The sequence below is a fragment of the Zonotrichia leucophrys genome, chromosome 8 (genome assembly GCF_028769735.1).
Source record: "Zonotrichia leucophrys gambelii isolate GWCS_2022_RI chromosome 8, RI_Zleu_2.0, whole genome shotgun sequence".
Lineage (NCBI taxonomy): Eukaryota > Metazoa > Chordata > Aves > Passeriformes > Passerellidae > Zonotrichia > Zonotrichia leucophrys.
Window position 1 is genome coordinate 25,860,332 of NC_088178.1, and position 21,893 is coordinate 25,882,224.

The 21,893-nt window shown below is 46.4% G+C and overlaps 4 protein-coding genes across 4 annotated transcripts; 2 read left to right on the forward strand and 2 right to left on the reverse strand.

The window, feature by feature from the left end:
* Positions 1-574: 574 nt before the first annotated feature.
* DIO1 (iodothyronine deiodinase 1) lies at positions 575-4,779 on the forward strand. Its single transcript, XM_064720141.1, has 4 exons — positions 575-954; positions 2,455-2,598; positions 3,625-3,824; positions 4,288-4,779. The coding sequence occupies exons 1-4, from the start codon at positions 624-626 to the stop codon at positions 4,351-4,353; spliced, it is 741 nt and encodes a 246-aa protein (XP_064576211.1). The 5' UTR covers positions 575-623; the 3' UTR covers positions 4,354-4,779.
* IFT25 (intraflagellar transport 25) lies at positions 2,890-7,695 on the reverse strand. The gene is made up of 5 exons (XM_064720142.1): positions 7,485-7,695; positions 6,945-7,051; positions 6,544-6,612; positions 5,955-5,998; positions 2,890-5,492 (listed from the first exon to the last, which is right to left on the reverse strand). The coding sequence occupies exons 1-5, from the start codon at positions 7,580-7,582 to the stop codon at positions 5,385-5,387; spliced, it is 426 nt and encodes a 141-aa protein (XP_064576212.1). The 5' UTR covers positions 7,583-7,695; the 3' UTR covers positions 2,890-5,384.
* A 59-nt stretch (positions 7,696-7,754) lies between these two features.
* On the forward strand, positions 7,755-14,298 carry LRRC42 (leucine rich repeat containing 42). Its single transcript, XM_064720327.1, has 8 exons — positions 7,755-7,839; positions 8,707-9,194; positions 11,301-11,432; positions 12,464-12,582; positions 12,946-13,034; positions 13,116-13,229; positions 13,380-13,464; positions 13,823-14,298. Exons 2-8 carry the CDS (start codon positions 8,722-8,724, stop codon positions 14,077-14,079), a joined length of 1,269 nt encoding a protein of 422 aa, XP_064576397.1. The 5' UTR covers positions 7,755-7,839; positions 8,707-8,721; the 3' UTR covers positions 14,080-14,298.
* A 1,972-nt stretch (positions 14,299-16,270) lies between these two features.
* Positions 16,271-20,907, reverse strand: LDLRAD1 (low density lipoprotein receptor class A domain containing 1). The gene is made up of 5 exons (XM_064719166.1): positions 20,893-20,907; positions 19,099-19,402; positions 18,636-18,773; positions 18,012-18,140; positions 16,271-17,312 (listed from the first exon to the last, which is right to left on the reverse strand). Exons 1-5 carry the CDS (start codon positions 20,905-20,907, stop codon positions 17,167-17,169), a joined length of 732 nt encoding a protein of 243 aa, XP_064575236.1. The 3' UTR covers positions 16,271-17,166.
* Between the last annotated feature and the right edge of the window lie 986 nt (positions 20,908-21,893).

Genomic DNA, 21,893 nt, shown 5'->3' on the forward strand with positions numbered 1-21,893 from the left:
CTCACAACATCCCTCTGATCTCTGATCTTGGTATCCTCTTGAGGCCTCGCTCCAAGAGATCCATGTCCTTCCTGTGCTGGGGACTAGCTGGACATTATATATACTGGAGCATATATATTAATATATAACATTATATATAAATATATATATAAATATATATACTTTTTTTAGGTTTTTTTTTTTAGTTCTTCAGCCCCAAAATGCCAAATCCTGGAATGCAACAGAGCCCCAGAGCAGTCGGAACAGGGCACTGTTTGCACAGCATCTGCATCACCCCAAGGCCTCAAGCATCAGCACCTTAGTCTATATTGTGGGATTCAGGGAGAACAGCCTGATCCAGCTGCCCTCATTTGTACAGCACAGCCCACATCTGTGGATAAGCCTCACATCCCTGCAGTGAGCAGCACAGCCCCACCCTGGCTGCACTGGATGCCCTTGGTGCAGCCGGAGGGAGCAATGCTGACAGGATCCTTGCTCACCCAGGGGCTGAAGGGCAGGGGCAGCACAGTGTGCAAGGTAAGGCAAAAACTCAATAAAACACGTGGATGTTTTCCCTCCCCCTCACCCTCTACCTCTACCTTTGCCCCTGCCTCGCATTGTGCTCAGCAGACCTCTCCACCACCATGTCGGGCATCAGGGTACTGCTGCAGAAAATCCTGATCCTTCTGCAGGTTACTCTGTCTGTTGTGGTGGGCAAAACACTGATGATACTGTTCCCCAATGCCATGAAAAGATACATCCTGAAGATGGGCGAAAAGAGCAGAATGAACAGGAATCCGAAGTTCACCTATGAAAACTGGGGCCCCACTTTTTTCAGCTTCAAGTATTTGCAGTTTGTGCTGAAGGTGAAGTGGAAGAGGCTGGAGGATGAAGCCTACGAGGGACACCCTGCTCCCAACACGCCCGTGGTGACCCTCGGAGGGGAAGTTTGTCACCTCCTGGATTTCATGAAAGGTCAGTAATTGAGTTGGTAATTTCAGTAATTGCTGAGAGCATAAATGAGGAGATGCTGCTGAGGGAGCAGGGACGGGCAGCTGGCACTGGAGTGCATCATGTGCAGACCACCAGCACCCACCTGCTGGAGAAGATGCAGCACATTTACTCCAGCTGCTTCTTGATTGTCAAAAATAACCTGCATTTATCACCCTGTCTATGCTATCCCTTCACACCACTGAGCTTTTGCAAGAGCTGGCTCTGCCTGGAAACACTTTTTGCTGAAAACCAAGGTAATAATTTGTTTCAGGGAGAGAAGGCCCAGAACTGAAACACGTGCAATGATTCCTGAGTGTTGGCTGTCATTCCCTGTCCATACAGAAAATTCCACACCAGCTCCCTCAGCTAGCCTAAAGCCTAGAAAGCACACAGTGGGTTTTTCCAGATCTAAAGTGGCTGGGAATAAAGCAGAAGTAGCTGCTTTGTACTTTGTCCGCTGCCTCCCACTGAGATCTCAGCAGAACGTGGAATTAATCATTAAGCTGCAGCCTCCATCCCCACGGGAGGGATTACATCCTTCTCTCACTCTGCATCCCTAATTATATATAGATATTTATGTAGAAAATGGGCTGCAAATTTATAGAAGAGAAACACAGTATCTACAGGAAGGTACCACTGTTATTTAATTCTTTAGGATGTGGATCTATGGTTAGCAGCAGCTTTTAAGTTAAGCCATGCCAGAAAGGTCGTGGACAAATTTAATGGAATTCAGCATAACCAGACTAAAAGAGGTGCTTAAAAATCCTGCAAGCTCTCTTAAATCAAGGCCTTGCAAACAGATGCCAACATAAACACAACACTGTGTTAATTTGTAAGCAACTGCAGATACTTTTGCCAGTGTAAGGTTAGTTTAATAATAATATATAACCAGAGTTCTGTTTGGACAGGAAATTGCAGAAATACATTGAAAGCCTGTGATGCATGACTGAAAAGTCTGCAGTTTCCCCTCAACTTGAACTGACACATCTAAAAAAATCTGGACATGAAAAGGCACTGGGACTCTGTCCTCAATGCCCAGCCCTGAACCACTGTCCCTGGATAACCTTGCAGAAGGCCATGGTTAGTATTTTTGAAGTTGCTCCATACTAAGGATCTCAGGGAGGCTGAGATGCCCATTTTGGATCAGCACCCTATCCCAAAAATGTTGGTAGCTTGCTAATTGGCTCTTGTGCTGAGGCAAAGAGAAGCTGTGTGACTGCAGGGTGCCTCCTGCCTGTACTGGGCAGGGCTCCCTCAGGTAAACTCCTTGCTGGATGCAGCACAGACAGGGCCAGGCTAGGAAAAACACCTTTATGGCTGCTTTGCAGAGATAAAGAGGTTCTGCTGCTGATTTTACTGATCTAGGAGAAGTTTATGAAGTGACTTAGTGCTGTCCAGGAATCCCTGCACCAGAGGCTCAGTTCAGTGTATTTAATTCTGTCCTTCCTCCTTAACCACAGAACTTCTTTTTTCTTTCCCCAGATAACCGACCTTTAATCCTGAACTTTGGAAGCTGCACCTGACCTTCATTTATGCTGAAATTTGATGAGTTCAACCAGCTTATCAAAGATTTCAGCTCAATAGCAGATTTCCTTATCATCTACATTGAGGAAGCTCATGCAGTAGGTACAGTACAAACACCACAGCTACAAACCTGTCACTTCCTTTAGGGGAAAAAAAAAGTGTGCTAGCAAAGGAGGGGGCTGCAATCAGCACAGAAATCTTCAAATCAAGTGGCAACACCACATCTAGGCACCACTTTGTGTCCCTAATTCTCCTGAGATTCTACTTACACTTCTGACTTTACACTCATGTGAAGGACACGTTTTAACAATTGCCTCTCAATGTTATACAGCTCTTTTTGGAAAGAGGAAGAAAAGATAATTCATAAAACAAAAGTAAGATGTACAATATGTGTTGACAGAAAAAAAAAAGTTTTTAATATTTTCCAAGAACAGGATGCAGACTCCAATTTGAAAAATTTAGCAAGCAAACAAACCACACTTGTTAATCTGCACTGGATTCTAAGTAACACAATGCCACTGGCTTTACCCCAGGATTAAATGTTTTTCTAAAACCTAACATTTATAGTTTTCTAGCAAAGTGTCATTTTCAGCAACTCAGAATCAGATAATGACTAAGTCAGTCATCAAACCCTTTCACTAGTTTCTGCTTTATTGGGAAGAGTTGTGTGCAAGTGTTTGTTTGCATAGTTCTGATAAACAAAGGCATGGCCTGGCTCACATTTCACTTCTCACAGACCTGTAATTTTGGTTTATAGGCTTAATGAGTACAATCAAGCAAAATGAACAACACTGACAAACCTTACCCAATACATGTTCCCCACCTGGTGTCTTTCTAGGGTAGATCTATGTGGGAAAATTTCAGCTAAAATCCATCAAATATTTCTGAATCCAGGGCAAGAAAATACAGTTTGATGAGGGGAAAAACCCCCAGATCTTGGGGCCACTTAATAGAAAGCTCTAGTGCTGCCATAACTTAAGGAGGGCTTTCATTTCATGGCAAGTTTTGATGTTAGGAATAAACTGTAAGATTCTTTTAACCCAGTTTTGGGGTATGACACACAGTACATGTCCAGCTTTGCACCTATTCAAAACCTTCACTGCTAAATCCCTTCCTCATTTGTTTTAGATGGATGGGCTTTTAAAAACAATGTCATTATTAAAAATCACAGAAGCCTTGAAGATCGAAAAATTGCAGCACAACTTCTTCAGAAAAATCACCCTCTGTGTCCAGTGGTTTTGGACACTATGGAGAACCTGAGCAGCTCAAAATACGCTGCGCTGCCAGAGCGACTCTACATGCTGCAGGGAGGGAAGGTCATCTACAAGGTAAAAAACATCAGCACCAATAATCAGCACAGTGTACAGAGAATTTTAAATTTCAAGGTGACTTGAGACTACTTTACATGTAACAGTATTTTGTTCTGTTTGAGAGCGAAACATTTCACAATGCACTGTAAATGTGGAGAGAAATGAAAATGCAGCAAAACCAGTCTGGGCCTTTATAATGTACATATTTGATGTACACCTCAGTCTTGCTCAAATATTTATCTTTTGGCTCACTAGTAACCTGAGGTACATCTAAGCTGTGAAATCCAGGAACACTTCCCACCTCCAGGATCCAGACTGAGTGACACAGCAGGGTGTAACCAGTGTGTAACCATCTCCCAGGGATGGCTCCAGTGGAAAGGGAGCCCAAGGCACACCTGCCCACAGTTCTGGTGCAGCTGCTGTGCTCTGAAGGATTTCTGCTCTGCTTGAGCATCACTGTGTCATTTTATTGCCCTTGCAGGGAGGAGTGGGGCCTTGGAATTACCACCCCCAGGAAATACGTGCCATCCTGGAAAAACTGAAATAGAAAAGGAAGAGGACTTCGAAGCAAAAACTATTTGGATAAAGAAGTTCAAGAATAGTAACTTACTACTCTTATCCCACATGCAGTAATGTGGGAGCTGGGTCCATTGAGCTCTGGATACCAACATTCACACTTGTAAGGAATTTCCTGCAGGATGAACTTCAGGGTGGTGACATTTGCAAGAGTCCACTAGCATGCAAAGCAACTGATTTCACATTAATATACACATTGCACTTATGTATATAAAATGTTCCCTTTCAGTGACTTCAGGAGGCTTCTGAGCAAGACAATCTCAATCAACATCTGTTTCCATGAATATTTGTTATGATGGTCCCAGCTTAAAGCACTGGCGGCTGTGACCTGATTCTAGAAAATATTTATAGAAACAAGGGGTTGATCTACAATTATTAAAAGTTTATCAAAACACTTCATTTGACTTCAGATTATTTCCCTTCCTGCCCTGCCTCTCTCCCCCAGGTTATTTCTAAGCATTAGCAGATATTTATATTCATTCTAATAATCTCTGAGTTTGAGCTGAGCAGAAACGTACCAATTTAAGGACTTTTGAAGGACTTGTTTGACAGTAGGAAGTAATACATCCCACTTAAGTAGCTCACACTTTTTTTTCTATTTAATTCAGAGTGCAAGGGAAACATTTTATAGGAAATTGAGTTTTAATTAATGTATTATGTAAGCCTGACATAAATATACTACCTTAAATGGACTCAGTTATGTTCAGGTGTCCTAGGCTGACAGTTTAGGTAACAAAATGAAAAAGCTGTTACTACAATTAACAACTGCACTGTGTTGTGGTTGGACTTGATCATCCTAAAAGTCTTTTCCAACCTAAATGATTCCATATTCTCCGATTCTATTCCATACATTAAACCAGCAGGGAATACATACCACATCCATTTACCTTCAAAAACCACTTTAATACAGGGTGCTAATAATAAACATTCTCTGCAGTGCAGCTATCAAAATGTAACTTCCTTATAAAAAAATAAAAGTGGAGGCCCAAATTTAAGCTGGGCTCAAGTGTTCTCTGCTGTGCCCTCTGCCATCACCCGGTGCACTGACACAAAATGATCAAAGGCAGATTTGATGATGAAACGCAAGTAAGTGGCTTGGAACTCAGGAAGCTGCAGGAGGAATAAAAATAATGTTATTGCATTCTCCGTAGTAACAAAACTCCCCAACCATATTTGCAGAAGTTTGTTAAACCACAAGGATCTGGATCTTTCAGTGTCCATTTTTTGAACTGCACATAAATCGAGTTCTTTGACCTGCAACTCAAAAAAATCCCATCACCTCCTGAATTCTGCAGCCTTAAAGGCAGGAAGTGAAGGAGGGAAGATTGCCACACTTCTGGAAAGGGCCCTTGCACCTCGTTAGGAGCACTAGGCAGGTGCAATTTCACAGCACAATCTACAGAGGAGCAGCTGGGAAGTGCAATTTCACACCAAAATCTACAAATTCTTCTCTTTAACACCAGCTGAGCAATAATTGTAAATAAATACATGTTTGTTTTTTTATGGTTTCTCCCCACTTAGTCCAGACATCCCATTTCATGAACACTACTGATGTGCACTTTAAATACTCACTGGAAATTCTTCCATTTGGAGCTGCCCTTCTCTGTGCTGCAAATCTAGAAAATATATTTTAAGGTAAATAATGAAGAATAATGTACAATGCAGTGAAGTTTTCACTGGACTCAGAGTAGAGTTCAAGTGAGTTTAAGGACAATGAATTTACACTGCATATAGACACTGTTCTTTTTTATTTTTACAGGTGATTTAAGAGAATACTTTTTTGCAATATCCCAGTGTGTGTGTATATATATCCCCCTCATTACAGTGTTAAAAAAAGTCACCCAAGAGGCACTAAAAAAAGCCAATCCCCAAGCCAAACAATGCAGGAAATGGCACTCTATTATACTATGTAAGCCTGTTTTTAATTTTTGGAACATAAAGTGCACAAGTAGTGCTTTTAGCCCTTATACAGCATTTTACTCTCCAAACTGCTCCAGAGACCAGCAGTGTTAACAAAATTCACTCAAACGTGACTGTTGCATTAATGTCTAATAAAACAATCATCACCCCACACTTTACTCAATAAATAGATAAGGGGTTACAGGGATTCGCTGAAAAACACCAACACTGCTCCCACAAAACCCCACAAACTCAGTCTTACCTTTTTCAACACACTGTTCAAAACCAACAGGGTCTTTAGATGTGCTTCTTTCAATCCTTAAGGTCCGCACTAAAATATATACCAATTCAAAATATCAACACAAGTTCTGAGTCTTTATTGATACTGATATTTATTCCATCACTTTACAATCACAAAACACTTTCAGAGCACTAACTAATTTATTTTTTCTCTAAGCTATGGGGATTGTGGATATGAAGGATGATTGCTCTGTGAAAATGAATCGTTATGCAAAATTAAACCTTTATGTGAAGTTAAATGTTTATGAATCTCTTAAAAGTGGCTACATACAGACAAGGACACTACTGTGGGAACTTTTATTAAGGCACAGACAGACATTTTAACATAGCACATATTACCTACTGCAAGACACAAAGTCTTACCCAAGTAACACTGGATGGCAACTTTGCTGATTTTTACACATTTGGGAAAACCAATAATCAATTCCTGTGGGAACATGCCTGTCGTCGTCCAAAATGTTTTGGAACTTCTGCAGAGAGAACAGGACAAAACACTCAGCCGCAGCTTTCCATCTATAACCATCTTAAATGAAATTTATCACAGAAAAATATAGAGGGGAAAGGAAGGGGGAGGGTAGAAAAGGAAGGGTAGAAAAACAGGGGGACGGTGAAGAAGGGAAGGAGAAGGATGAAAAGGAGGAGGGGAAAGGGACGGGGGAGGCATTTTTATTTGGGGTACCGTCAGCAGTGCCCTGTATAAGGAGGGGCAGCTCTCTGGCGGCATTCCCACCTCGCCGGGCAGGCTCTGCACCCGGGCGGCCCCACAGGGGCGCGCAATGGCGGCGGGCCCCGCGCCGTTTCGTCCACCCCAGCGTGAGGGCGAAGGGCCGAGCCGGGCCAGCCCCGGCGGGCTCCGTGCGGGAGGAGCCGCTCCCGCCGCCCGCGCCCCCGCCCGGCCCTCACCCGTCCGCCACGCTCTCGGCGGGGTGCTCGGCATCGCTGGACGTGGCCAGGACCAGGGCGGCCCCCGCCGAGCTCCGGCACCAGTCGGTGCCTCTCATCGCGGGCCGCGGGGCTGCCGCTCCCGGGCAACGGCAGCGGCGCCCCGCCTGCGGCCGCTCCCGGCGCGGGAAGCCGGGATCGCCCCTGGCAGGGCGGGGGAGGCCGGGCGGGACCCGCCGCTCCCGCCGTGCCCCGCTCCGCCCCGCCCGCCGCCCGCCCCCCGCGCGGCCCCGCCCGCCGCCCGCGGGCGCTGCGGGACGGGCGGCGGGAGCGCCGAGCCCCGGCCCGGCTGACGGCGCGGCCCCTCCCGGGGCAGGTAGGTGGGATGAGGGGGGATCGGGGAACGAGCGGGATTCTGGCCTCCCTGCCCGGGCGGGGACCCTTCGCCCTGTGCCCCCTCCCCTTGTGCCCTTCCCCTGGTGCCCCTTCCCCTGGCGCCCCTCGGGGCTGTGCCCGCTCACGGCGCGCTCAGCCCCGGGCACAACCCGATCCCTTCACAGACCTTTCCCAGCGTAGCCCCAGCCCCTCTCCGGTTTGGACCCGATCCCTTCGCACCCGCCTCCCCATCCTTTCCGGTACCCCCGGCCCCCCTCGGGCAGGGCCCGGTCCCCTCCCGCCCCGCAGGACCCGATCGCCAGCCCCGCAGGCCGGGAGCTGAGAGGATCCCGTCCCTGCCCTGCCCCTCGCCATGGCAGCTCTGGGCTCTTCTGCCCCCCGGCTCTCCTGTCAGGACCCTGCTCACCAGCCAGAGCCCCCCGGCACCGACTGGGGAAGGGGCACCGGGAGATTCCCACCCTGCCAGGGAGGGAGCTTCCAGCAGGCTCCATTGCCCAGCTGCAGTCAGACATGTGCCCTCCTCTTCCTCCTCGTCCCCCTGCTCCTGCCTGCAGCAGAGCCAGGCCTGATTGTGGGGGCACTTCCCACTCAACCCCAGCCCCTCTCCCACTACCCCATCTCCATCCCCGGCCTGGGATCCATCCCGGGCCTCTCAGCCAGCCCGGGGCCAGTTCCCACTCGGATGGGGTGTGTGGCAGGCAGCTCACAGCCCTGCTCCACACAGCCTGCCCTCCTTGCTACGTGGCCATGCTCAGGGCTCTAAGGGGAACTGCCAGCTCTAGGGGCTTCCCTGGGTCATGTTTTCCTCTGTGGCTGTTGTTCACCTGTCTGTGATTTGTTTTTGCAGAGCTGGTCGAGGGGAATGTCGTACTGTCTCCACTCAGAAAGCCATTTGGATACTGGGCCAATATACGTGCGTGAAAATGGGAAGCTGCATGTGGTAAATCGGGGTGCAGGCGGCGTACAGAATGTCACTCCCAAAGCAAGACCTTTTAGTCTGTTTTCCAGAACTTTTTCAGTGGAGCTGTGCATGAACAGGGAGGATGATAGGGCAAGGAGGCAGAGGACTGATCATTTCATCTTCACGTACACCAAAGAGGGGAACCTCCGCTACTCGGCCAAGTCCCTCTTCAGCCTCGTGCTGGGTTACATTTCTGACAATGTAGATCACATTGACTCGTTGATTGGTTTCCCAGAGCAGATTGCTGAAAAGCTCTTTTCAGCAGCAGAAGCAAGACAAAAGTTCACAGAGCCAGTGACAGGACTGAGAGCTCTGCAGAAGTTCACTGAAGCCTATGGCAGTTTGGTGCTGTGCTCACTGTGCTTGCGGAACAGGTAAGTGTGTCCCCTAACAATCTTGTCTTCTGCTAGCACACTTCAAGCTTCCCCTAAATTAAATTTAAAATACATTTTGGGCTTACAACACCACCTGATTTTAATGAAATGCCTTGAGCCTTATCTGATTCTTGTGCTTGCTGCCTTTCATCCCATACCTGTCCTACAAGTGCAGCTGTAGGTTTCATTTTAAGATAAAAATCATAACAGGTGACAGAATACATCTCTTTTAACCAACAGGGGATCTTATGTGGAGGATTAAACCTGCAACTATTTTTAACAATAATCATCAGCAGTTCTATGGAAATCCAGGTGCTTAGTGCCTTCTCAGGCATTTCATGGGATGTTTCTGTAATTGCTGTTTAAAAGCTTTTCAGCACACTTAGCTGACTGTACAGATAAAATACACCCTTGCAAATTGTTCAGGTTTACCAACTATATAAGCTTGCTGTCATGTCTCATTTTGGGGGCTTAGAAGAAGATACAGACTTGTGGGTAAGTTTCAGGCTCTGAAATCAGGCAAGTTTTACCTTATTTTATTGTCGTTGCCATCCCCATATTGACTGTACTTTAACAAGGTCCTGATTACAGCCCAGCACTAGTTTTTCCATCTTCTCAATGGCCACATCTTTAACTGAAAGAGTCTGGCCAAGTTTAAAACTGGATTATGTTTTTAAAGCCTTGCTCCTACTGAAGTCCTTCCCAGTAATAGAACTGTTCTCTTCCATCTTTACACTTGAAAAAGCAATGGTTTACCCAGTTTAAAATCAAAGTACTGGCATATTCATCTGAAGTGCCAAGGGTGTTCTGAGCACAGTAGGAATGTTTGAGTAGAAGTCAATTATCCTTTGTTTTATCCTTTAAACCTACTCCCTTTTTATCTCTAGCACAGATAATTTTATGGGCTTAATTTAGAAATTAAGCTACTTCTGGCATCTTTTGCCATTACAGAAAGCTGAGTTAAGTATCAAGTCTTTGAAATCCAGGAAGTGAGGCATTAAGGGCGTTTTCTGATGATTTTTATTTCTAAAAGAGCCCACTCTTCTCTCCAGAACCCTAACAGCTAATAATCTCTCTCAAGAACTGGCTTATGCTCTGACTGTATGTTGTGCTTTTTGCAGAGCCAAATTGCACAGGCAAGGGTGTGAGGGGGTGGTTTGATGGGTAAAATTACCCTGGGAGGATATTAAGGTCCTCTTATTTGCATGGACAAAGAGGTGTTCCTGCAGGGATCAAATTAAAAATCACCCCCAGTCTATGCAGTGAATTTGCTGACCTCAGGGTGTGTCTTGCCATGGGGAATACGAGGTAAATTCAGGAGAGATCAGTGAATTTGGAGCCACAGGGGCAGCAAGAGGTGACTGCAGGGAGGTTCTGAGGGCTACGTGCTCATTACTGCATACTCATGCCTGCCATTCTTCAGTGGTTTGTTCCCATCTCTGAGCCTCCTACTGAATGGCTCCAGCACAGATGTTTGCGTGGCTGCTGAGTGAATCAGAGCAGGGAACCAGCACAGCTAAAAAAAAAAAAAAAAACCCCACTGAGGAACTGCTGCCTAGGGTGTAGCCACAGCTCTGGCCAGTCCTGGACTTGTACACTCCTAGTCAAGCATTTTATTGACATATATAAAAAATAAAATTTTGCCACTGACAAGCTGTCCTGTCCTGTTTAAAATCCACGTTTGAGGTGGATTTTAAGCCTGGGTGAATGTGGGTTTGTCTATACCATTCCTAGACACTGAGGGTGTCTTCAGTTTGTGAAGCTGACTTGTGATAATCTGGGATATTTTGCATTATTCTGAAATAATACAGCAATAATCTGTAAAGAAGCTCCTAATAGCAATATTTACAAGTTGAAGTCTTGTTAGTCCAATATTTTGCATTGAATCAAAACCATGACAGTGATCTAAGGAGAAGACTGGGAATTCAGACATGTTGTGTGCCAGCTGCACATAAAGAGGTGCTTAGTGCAGCTGGGTAATTTCTGTCAATTTTCACATAGTACTTAGCAAAAACGAGTGCATTGTGCTTATGACACTTGGGGATGTAGACACCTCCCTACATGCCTGAGCACTCAGGGCTTTTTTCTCTTTTTTTGGCTTTGCAGATACCTGGTTATCTCTGAAAAGCTTGAAGAAATTAAGTCTTTCCGGGAGCTGACGTGTTTGGATCTCTCCTGCTGTAAACTTGGAGATGAACACGAGCTGCTGGAACACCTCACCAAAGAGGCCCTGTCTAGGTACCAATTCCTTGAGCTAAAAATGACACTTTCTTTCCTACCACTAAGCAGTTCAAAGAATCAGGCTGAGACTTTAAAGGGAAGTTTCACAGGCTGCAGAGTGTAAGGCTGAAGATTTTGGTTGTTCATAAAACCTGTTCTGTAGGTAAACAAAATACAGAATTTATTGTACACAAAGCACATACTGAATCATAAAAAGTAATAAAATTATGCAAGACAACTTACTGTCTCATGTTTTATATCAACTCTTTATAATTTTTATTGTCTGGGTAAGAAATGCATCTTTAACATTTGGAACAGTTCTCCCTATTTTTAAGGAAGAACTTTATCAGCCAAATTTTTAACCAAACTAGTGTTCTCCATGAAGATTTCTGCAAGGAGGATGTTGATTATTTGGTTAGTTAACATCTCAAAACAGTAAATTTTGTAATTTTGTTTGGTACCAAAAAATGACAAGTAGATAATTTTGGAAGCATTAGGTAGGATGACTGCTAATTAAGGATATTATGTTGCTGTAAGATTTTGGTGCATTTTGCATCAAGGTTTTATCTTGAAGTGCTCTGAGGAGAGCACTTCAATTTGATGTTTTTCCCTGAGTTTTGTTAATCAGTGCTATAAGACCTCATTATTTTCTTAAAATCACTGCTTATGATCACTTATCAAATCTGCCCTCTCTCAGTTTGCCAAGCAGTTTTTCTTAGTTTTGAGTGCATTTCAGTTTGGCAGCCTTGGTTTAAAGAACTTCAGGGTATAAAGAAGCTTATTGTCTCTGTTGGCAAATGTTTGGCTCTAGGATCAGTTTGTCACTGGAGCTGTGGGAATTGCTGCTCAAGCAGGGCTTCTGTTGAGCTAGCAGGGAAATATAAAGATATTTGTTACTCCTGCTCACCCAGGCTCCTTCCTCACTGCTTTTTACAGTGAGCCTGGAGGGCTTGGCACAGGATGACCCTTCTGACACGGAGTTTTGGGACATTTTGCAAAACTCTCAGGAATAATGACCATAAACTCTGTGTTTGTATCTGTGCTGGCAGCGTGAAGAGGCTTCTCCTGAAGGACAACTCCCTGTCAGACGCCGGCCTGCGCAGGATGACAGCGCCCGTGCGTGTGCTGAAAAAGGGGCTGGACAATCTGCTGGTGCTGGACTTGTCCTGTAAGTGCTCCATGGTCTCACAACAGAGAGAACCTGTGTCCTTTCTGATAAAGGATTTATCCTCCTTAAGGATTCTTTCCACTGAAGGAATACCATTAATTTGTTGATTCCTATGAGCCAGCCCCAGATTTGACCAGCAGCCTCCCAGAAGGCACAGGGCAGGCCTGAGGTCTCAGGCATTTGCTAATTACATAAATATTTTTAGTAGTTTGAGAATTTGTGTTGTAAATATTTCTATTTTGATAATTAGAGGGGGAAAGTCAGTCTTGTTCCAGTATTAGCTTTTGGAACAAATACTTCCTTGGTATTTTGATAATCTTTTTCCACGTCATGCAACTTAATTAACTTTACTTGGCCTTACAGGTAACCCTAAAATCACAGATGTGGGAATTGGATACCTTCTTTCTTTCAAGAAACTGAATTGTTTGGACATTTCTGGGACAGGTCTCAAGGTAAAAACCATCAGAAGAAGTTTACTGGACAAGTGTAATAAAAGTTCTTGCCCTCTGACTGCTTTATGTCCTTTTTCCCAGGATGTTGATGCTGTCATAAAGCGGCTTCAAATGCAGATAGGCCTGGTTCACTCAAAAGTGCCTCTGAAAGAATTTGATCACAGTGACTGCAAAACAGAGGGATGGGCAGAGCAGGTAAGGGGGGTTAAACTTGTTTTACTCTCTAAAATTTTGCCATATAGAATACAAAATTGCTGAATAGGAAAGAACAAGGGATGGAGTTGTTTCCAATGATATTTCTGTAAGTTTTACAAGACATTTGAACTGCTTCTTTTGTTCTTTCAGACAGTTCTGCAGTGGGAGCAGGCAGTTTTGGAGGCCATGAAGCCCCAGGACAACCTGAGATCCAGAGTAACAGCTCTTCACTTCTGTACGTAACTGCATGGACACCACAGAGTTGATTTATTTTCTTTTCTACTGGGACTATTCCCATACTTTTTTGGGTTATAGTACAAATAGCATCTCAGATGTGCAGTTCCAGCCCTTTGTTTAACTGCATTACAATGTAGTTGAGTTTTTTCATTCGTTAAACTTCTGGATAATTCAAGTACAGCTCATATAACAACTGAGTTTTTTCCTTAATATTCTGAGTCCAAAATATAAATGCTATTTTTTTCCTGTGCAATTTCCAAGTTGGCATGGCCAAAACAGTTTGTATCACAAAGTTCTGCATTTTACAGCATAATTCTGTTTTTCCCAAAATCTAAACTTGATATTTTTGCTTGTAGATGGCAAGACACACAGAATAGAGGAAGTAGTCAAATGCACACTGGTGGAGCCAGAAACTAAAGCATCTGGAAACTTGCAGTTTTATAAAGAAAACGTTGAAAATTGCCATTTACCTTTGAAAAAGGAGGTTGCAGGCAGCCACGAATTAAAGAACAATAAAAAAAGAGCTTTGGCTGAACAAGAGAGAGAAAGGACTTCCAAACAGAAGCATCTGTGCCTCACTGTGGAGGACTGGGATTTGTTAAATACCTACTGAGTCAGAAAGAAGTGGGTCTTTTGTTTGTTGTTCTCTTGCTGATGACAGGATTTGGACATATTGAGAGGGAGTGACAAAGTACTGTTAAATCTGGTTGCTGTGACATGCCTGTGGGGTAGCCTGTGCTGGGGGAGGGATAGAGACAAGAAGGTTGGTAATGCTACTGTATATTTTCAATACATAATAATTTTTTCAAATAAAGTTTTTGTTGTCATCCTTAACTAACTCTTCTGATAAAAGTGTTTTTCACCAAAACAGCTGCTCCCATCCCTGCTGCTCCCCTGCCTCTCGAAGGGCAGGACACAAATCACTGCAGCTCATCTGAAATGAAGCTGCACTGGGCTTGTCAGTGCCATGGGATGTTTACAGTGCTGCTAGAACAGAAAGCTCAGCCTGAAAGCACCAGGCTGTGCTGATGGGGCTGTGCAGAGGGAGGGAGCACAAAGGATAAGCACAGACCTCTGGGAAGGGAGGCAGAGGCAGTAACACCTCAGCAACAGCCATTGCAGAAGCACAAAGTGGAACACAAGGCCCTTTTCTTTCTCATTTTAGCCCAGGAAATGAGAGCTGGAATGAGGTTACTGTAGAGATTATGCTCTGCAGTTGTAATTTGTTTTCCCTTACAAGCAAATTCACTGCATTTGAGATCATCCTGTGGTTTAAAACCCATTTTCAGTGTGCCTGCAATACACTGTGCTTCTCCATCTGACAACATTGAGGGGCATTTATAATTCAAATATTAATTATGCAGATCAGCTGTAAATCACCTGGACACTCAGAGCTGTTCTGTGTTGGTCTGTGCAGCTCTAATGCTGCAGGTAACTTAAACGTTGAATTGCTGCCCTGAGTGTTTCCATCCCAACTGGCTGAGGAGCACAGTGCTCATCATTGTCCTCTTGGGCCTCATGAGGCCAAGGATTTTCTCCAGGTTTCCCCTATAGTGCTTCTTCCTTTTACACTGTTGTCTACCATAATTCATCACCAAGAAAAAGCAGCACATCCTTGGAAACCATGAAGAGGCCAAGAAAATGAACTTCAGCTCAGAAATGCATAAAGAACAAAACCCCTTTGTCTTTTCCTTACTGCTGAATTTTCCTCAAAAAAGGACTACACACAAACAAAACAGGCACACTTGCATTCAAATCCTAATTTCTTTTCCCAGAAACTCAAGGCTATTAATACCTTCCCCTGACAACTACATCAGCTCTCTGCTGAGAGAAATTATGGCACAAATTGTGATTCAAAACAGTGGCTCAGTGGGGAGGAAGATGTGCAATCTTCCCCCTCAAGCTGTCTCTGGTGCAATTGCCACCATGGAATTTTTGGCCATCCCTTCCACCACTGGAGATATGCTGATCTGACCATGGAGAGATGCATATTTTTCAACCAATCCTAATTTTACCAAACCCATTACCTGGGCCCTACACATGAGGGTTCCTATATATATTTTTAACAGCTGATTAGTTCAATCCTTACTGCACTTGGATGACATTTTATGGGCACAGAAAACAAGTTGTGCACCCTGGCCAGGCCTGTAGAGACACAGGTGAGTAAAAGCAGCTTTACCATTCCCCCATGCAGAGTTTTGCCATCTCATTCCAGGCAGAGTGTGAGTCACAATACTGTAAAGCTATTTATAAGAAGATCTCTCAGATTTCCAGCTGTATCCCAGTGACAAATTAGAAGCAACATTCACCATTGATCTGAGTTACAGTGACAGGCAGAGCTGCAGATCACAGGACTGAGAAGAAATGAGGGAACAGGGGTTTATTTTTAAATATCTATGACCTGAGGTGGCAATGGGAAGAAGATCACCTCATGGGGTTTTTTTGGACCTAGAAAAGTAAGAGTACTCACTGTAAATGTGGGATTTTCCTCCATGTTTTAGACACAGATGAGATTTTCAAAAGAGCAGAGAAAACCTCATCTTTTTCCATTTCAGTGTCATGTCCACACCTATATCCTGAGGACTGCTTGGAAGGCTTGGCTGCCTGACTGTGCCCTGCTGGCAGAGGAACAAAACAAGCAGCAAACAGATCCAGTGTCATCCCACACCACCCTGGGAGCAGCACTCGATTTTCTGCTGCTCTCTGCTCCAAGGCTGACACTTCCTTTTCCACCTTTCTTTGCCAGCTTCAGTGAGACCCATCCCAGCTCCATGGATGTTCTCAGCCTGCTGCTGCAAAACTGCACAGCCCTCAGTGAAGAGCAGGTTATTTATTTATGCTGGTTCTCTGCCCTGGCTCTCAGGGACAGCTACTCTGTCACAGGGACATGATTTATCCCCCCAAACCCTGAAACTTCTCCAGTTTTCCATGCAATTTCACCTTCTGTGTTGGCTTTCATGGTTTGAGAAGAGAGCAGGAGGTGGCCTGAGCAGCAGCTCCCCACAGTGTCACAGTGTCACTCCCAGCACAGCATTCCCAAGGAAGTGTCCCAGGAGCAACAGCACAGAGCCCTCAAAGCCACTGCTGAAAGCACCTGCAGATGTGTTCTGAGCACAAACAGAAGAACCAGTGAAGATCAGGCCTATGGAGCCTCACTCAGCTCCTGCTGCTCGGGGCAGCTCTCAGTATGGCGGCCTGCAGAGGCCCCAGGATGTCCAGAGAGGAGGAACCCCTGGCCCAGGCAGTGCCAGCCATGACTAGTGAAGCCTCTCCAGCCCAGCATCCAACCCAGTGCTGCCCATGAAGGAAATGTCCCCTTGACATGGCACAGCCTCCTGGCAGCTGTCCCACAGCCAGTGTCCAGCCGAGCGCTGCCACAGGCCCTGCTCGGTGTCACCGCGCTGTGAGGGGGATCTGTCCATGTCGCTGCGCTGTGAGGGGGATTTGTTGCTGTCACTGCACTGTGAGGGGGATCTGTCGGGGTCACTGTGCTGTGAGGGGGATCTGTCGCTGTCACCGCTCTGTGAGGGGGATCTGTCGCTGTCACCGCTCTGTGAGGGGGATCTGTCGCTGTCACTGCATTGTGAGGGGGATTTGCTCGGCCTGGAGCTCCCCAAGCAGGTGGCATGGCAGGACCCGAGGCTTCAGGGTGAGGTGTGGGAAGCGCCCTGCTGTCCCCAGCAGGGATGGGCACCAGGATTCAGGCTGGGCAGAGGAACTCGTCGGACCAGCCCAGGCAGTGCTGGATTCCGTCCCTGCACAGCCTCCGGGGGATGCAGGAGCAGAACTCGAAGTGCACGGAGATGCAGCTCCACCACTCCTGCCCACACGGGGGACAGGCAGCTGCTGGAAGGACAGAAAACAGGGAACTGAAATGCTTCTGCTGCACTGACCCTCTGCCTCCTCCCTTCCATGAGTCAAATCCTTTCATCCCCCTAGCAGAAAAGCTGCTGGTGACAACACTGTGACTGTGGGCCCACCAAAGCAGACACTGGCTTGGCGCTGTCACAGCCAGAGTGTGACATTGTAGTGACCTTCATGGCAGAGAGGCCATCCTGAGGGGGAACAACTAACTGTAATTTCCCCCCCCCCCTTTTTTTTTTTTGTCCAAAACCATGGGGGTAACTTAGGAACAAATCTGCTGCTCATATTAGCAAGACTCAGCTCCTGCACAGCTTGGAGACCCACCCATCTGCTGACCAGCTACCAGAGGCCAGTTTGAATGGTTACTACTAACAGCCACACATAGTGATGAAACTGCTCCACATCATCAGCAAGCCACAGAGAAAGAGCAATTTTTGGGACTGGGAGAAAAGCATTGAGCCTTTCCTCTCTCAGGTGCCGCCAGGCTTTGACACAGAAGCCTCGGCAGCCAGGGGACTGAGCCTGCAGGGCTCACGCTCACACCCCACCCCAGCTATTTTGTGTTTCAGTGGTGGGTGCCAGCCTGCAGGCATTTCCAGCAGCATCCACGAGCACCACACCTGTGGAAGCTGCTGCAATCCATCAGCAGAAAGACAGGAGCCAGCAGACAGACAGACTTACAGCTCCACGACTCATCAGAGCAGTCCCCGCAGTCGTTCATCCCATTACACCTCTGGTCAGCATAAACCCAGGATCTGGGGTTGCTGCAGTAGAAAACCAGATATCCTGGGAGGCTGTGGGGCAAGTCACCTGCAAGGGCACACACAGAGGACATGATAAACTCCCCCAGGCACACACACTGGCTAAAATGGGGATGGCAGGCACCAAAGGCTGCTGCCAGGACACTTCCCCTGCAGCATCAAACAAACATGAACAAATGGGGAAGTTCTGTGGTGGGACACAGGAAGTCTGCCCCAGGTTTCTGCTTTATTTAGTTTTTTTCCACAGGGTGACTGAACAATGAATTACCCATGTATGCATACAGTTTCACTGATGGAGGAAAACTACAACATGGTTTAAAAAAAAATCCTAGGAAGATCAGATGAGCTTGGAGTCTTTAAATCCTGGCATTGCTGCTAGGTTTTGGGCAGTGCCATCTCTCAGCATCTGCCCTACAAAGGCTCTACCAGGCCTATCTGCTTCTGTAGGCAGCCAGAAGCCCAGAGCAGGGTTAGAGGAACCCTGGGTGCTGTCTCACAGCTGGAAGATCAGTGCAGGGGGAATGTTCACAACAAAAGCACTCACCACAGAGCTGCTCCTGCTCATCCTCTCCGTTCCTGCAGTTGCTGACTCTGTCACAGACCCAGCTGGCAGGGACACAAGTCACTCTGTCGTCACACAGGAAGCCTGTCCTGTTATTAGGGGCTGTGCAGAGGCGGTTCACTGAGGGGAAAGCAAGAAAACCTTTATTTTCCAACATTTTTGTGATAAGAGGAATAGATCAAGGGGAGTAAAGGTGGGATTCTGAAATTAATTTTTTGTCCTGGAAATAACCAGGGGCCAGGATTAATTTCTGGTACGTTCATGGCAGAATCTGAAAACCCCACCAGCAGTCTTAAGTATGACAGTGCTATCCAGAGTTATCCCAGCCCTGTGGAGCAGGGAATGGCTGGTGGCCATTTGGGCTGAGCAAAGCTGGTACAGCTGTGCTCATGCAGCACCATTTCTGCCTCCCTTACCCACAAACCAACCCCTCTGGGGATACAACCTGGTGCCCGTGGCAGGAGTGCCAGGGCTGCCACCGCCGAGGCCACGGCGGCCGCGAGGACGAGCAGCGCCAGGGCAGAGATGCAGAGGCGCCTCTGTGTGCAGCCAGGGCGGGCACCACAGCCATGGCAGCACCCTGGGGAGGCAAGAGAGACAGTGAGGGGCTGAGGAAGGGTCTGGGGTGTTTCACAAGGGAACAGTGCAGGGACATGAGGCTGGTGTTTTGGGGTCTCTGCATGGGGGCTGCTGGGGGTTAGGGGTTGAGAGTTGAGTTTAAAGAGCCAAACTCCTCCATTAAACACCTCCTAGTGGGGAATTTTGCTGCTTGCAGTGTGGAAGAACCTGTGCTGCTGCTACAGAGCACTGGGGCGGAATGCACAAGCCCCACGTCTCCATGGAGCTCATCCTGTGGGCTCAGATGCAGGGGGATGAAGGTCAAACCCCTGTGGGACAGCAGGGACACTGAAACAGGGCAGGCTGGTGTGAGGCTGGGGAAGGTGCCCTCCCAGAGCCCATAACAAAACTCCCCAAGAGCTAAGATTTCATTTTACAGCACTTCAGGCTTTCTGCCCCAGCCAGGACTCACACCCCCATGGAATGAGGCTGGACTATCAGCACAGAATGGTGAGAAGGAACTGAAGAGCTGCCCTTCCCCTCCCTACCAACATCTCCAGGGCACAGCAACCTTCCAGGGCCTCCAGCTTGCAGAAAGTCAGGGACATAAATCAAACCAACTGCAGAAGCTAAAGGCCAAACCCACAATCACAGCAGACAATGGCAGCACAGGGAGAGCCATGCCAGGCACCCACCCTCACCTCAGCAACCTGCACCTGCAGCTCTGCCTTGAAACCTACAGGGTATTTCCCTCCATTCCTTCATATTCCCAGACCAATAGCAAAAAATATCAGTGTGGTCATCTCAGAAACAAGTAACCAGTCACTTAAGGCAATCCTGTCTGAATAATTGATTTTGGTACAGCTGAACTTAAAAATCTTTAATTAGAATTTTAAAGAGCTTTCAGGAACTGAAAGAGCTTTTAAGTTAGAATTTTTATTAGCTGTGCTATGTGTTTACTTAGTTGTTTTAGTGTTCAAACTCAAGGGAAGTGACAGCCTTTGCTCAACAGCAAAAGGATCCTGATTCCAGCAAGCTCCCCCTCTGTCATGCTCAAGCAGGAGCCAAACACAGATTTTAGCTCAGAAGAGAAATGGTGAATTGCAGCACGTCTGTGTCTACAAAACACCTCTGACTACAAAGCACAACAATTACAAACAGACTTGAGTATAAAATAATGGTGCTGATGAAATGTTGCAAGCTGAACTACAGGCTTGCTATTTGGTTCTCTTTGATCCCACCTCATCCTTCAGAGTATGGGCAAAATTTGCTGAAGTTTGGCTATTAAGACATAGGAAAGGCCACAGCAAGCTCATTGTGAGCCTGTGACAGATGAGGATCACCTATCATACAACTGTACATATGTCTGCCAGCTCCAGGCCAACACAGAACAGCTGAAGTTTATTAATTTTATAGTCTGGACATTTCCCTGCACAGACAAGAGGGAAAATCAGTCCAAACAGACCATAAATACTGGTTGTATTTTATATTACATTGATAGTTTCCATTGATTTATACTTTAATAATAGAACTCTGCATTTTGTTCATTACCTTTTTTTCCAGAGGACTCTGTTGAACCAAAAGTAGCTACATCACCGTTTCTCTGGAAGGAAAGGGATAAAAGGGATTTACAGAATCCCACAGCCACACAAACTTCACCTTTCTAGTTCTCACATCTTACCCAGGAATGCCTCATGTACCCCATTATTGTTACATATAAGTAAAAATTGCCTCGGTGCAAACATGGCCCACCTTTAATTCCCAAAACAATCAATCCTTTCCCTTTTTAAACCTTAATTACCCATTTGTAAAACAAACACCAACCAAGCCCAGTGCTTTATATCAACTCTTCTCTTTTGCATCAAGGTAAGGAGAAACAGCTCAAAATCTCAGAGAAACAACTCAAAATCTCAGAGAAAGCAGTGATAAAGAGGTCAGGCAAACAGCAGTGGCAAGAACACTTCAGGGAACAGCTGTATGTAGGATTTTTCTGAAGAACTGTACCTGGGGATGAGTTTTGTTCATGTTCCCAGAGCTCCAGGGACCACAGGGAGTTCTCTGCACCTGAGCACAGGTAAAGTTACCAGGATACAAACCCAACAGAGGCAGGAGAGCAAGGAGAGCACCTCACAGGCAGGAGGGACTGGCAGGGCAGTGCTGAGCCTCTGCTCCAGCCCCCAGCGAAAGCCAACAGCAAACTCTCTCATTCTTCTTGTCCTGAACGTGGTTTCGCAACAGGGCATTAGACAGCTCAGAGTAAACAGAGATTTAGGGAGCTGAGGCCCTGCTGCCAGGTTGGAAGACAAGCACTCACCTCTAGCTCATGCTGACTGCATTTATCCCCGTGCTGGTCATGGAAAACCCCTGCACAGTTAAAGCTTGAGGGAAATGAAAGTCTCATCTTCATGAAAGTCTCCTGTCTCCACACCTCCTTCCCAAGCCAGAGCTGTCCCACTGCCCTTGTGGCAGCACCAGCCCAGGCTCCTGCCAGATGATGGGCTCTCAGGAGAGCTGTGCAGGGTACAACCATCTGGAACAGCTTCCTGGCTTGGGCAATGAGCACAGGCACAGGAAATTCCCCAGGGTCCTTTTTGACTTGAGTGCTCGAATTTCCAGGCCTGCAGGAAGGCTTAGCAGCTCAGCCTGCAGCAACCATGAACTTACAAATACATTGGAGCCTTC

Coding starts and splice junctions, on each gene's coding strand:
- LDLRAD1 (XM_064719166.1), bottom strand. Junction 18,774..19,098: donor ACTCCTGCCACGGGCACCAG/GTTGTATCCCCA, acceptor CTTTCCCCTCAG/TGAACCGCCTCTGCACAGCC. Junction 17,313..18,011: donor CTCTGATGAGTCGTGGAGCT/GTAAGTCTGTCT, acceptor CTGTCCTTCCAG/CAGCTGCCTGTCCCCCGTGT.
- LRRC42 (XM_064720327.1), top strand. CDS start 8,722: ATGTCGTACTGTCTCCACTCAGAAAGCCATTTGGATACTGGGCCAATA. Junction 13,035..13,115: donor TTTCTGGGACAGGTCTCAAG/GTAAAAACCATC, acceptor CCTTTTTCCCAG/GATGTTGATGCTGTCATAAA. Junction 13,230..13,379: donor CAGAGGGATGGGCAGAGCAG/GTAAGGGGGGTT, acceptor TTGTTCTTTCAG/ACAGTTCTGCAGTGGGAGCA.
- IFT25 (XM_064720142.1), bottom strand. CDS start 7,582: ATGAGAGGCACCGACTGGTGCCGGAGCTCGGCGGGGGCCGCCCTGGTC. Junction 7,052..7,484: donor GCCGAGAGCGTGGCGGACGG/GTGAGGGCCGGG, acceptor TTCTCTCTGCAG/AAGTTCCAAAACATTTTGGA. Junction 5,999..6,543: donor TGAACAGTGTGTTGAAAAAG/GTAAGACTGAGT, acceptor TATATTTTCTAG/ATTTGCAGCACAGAGAAGGG.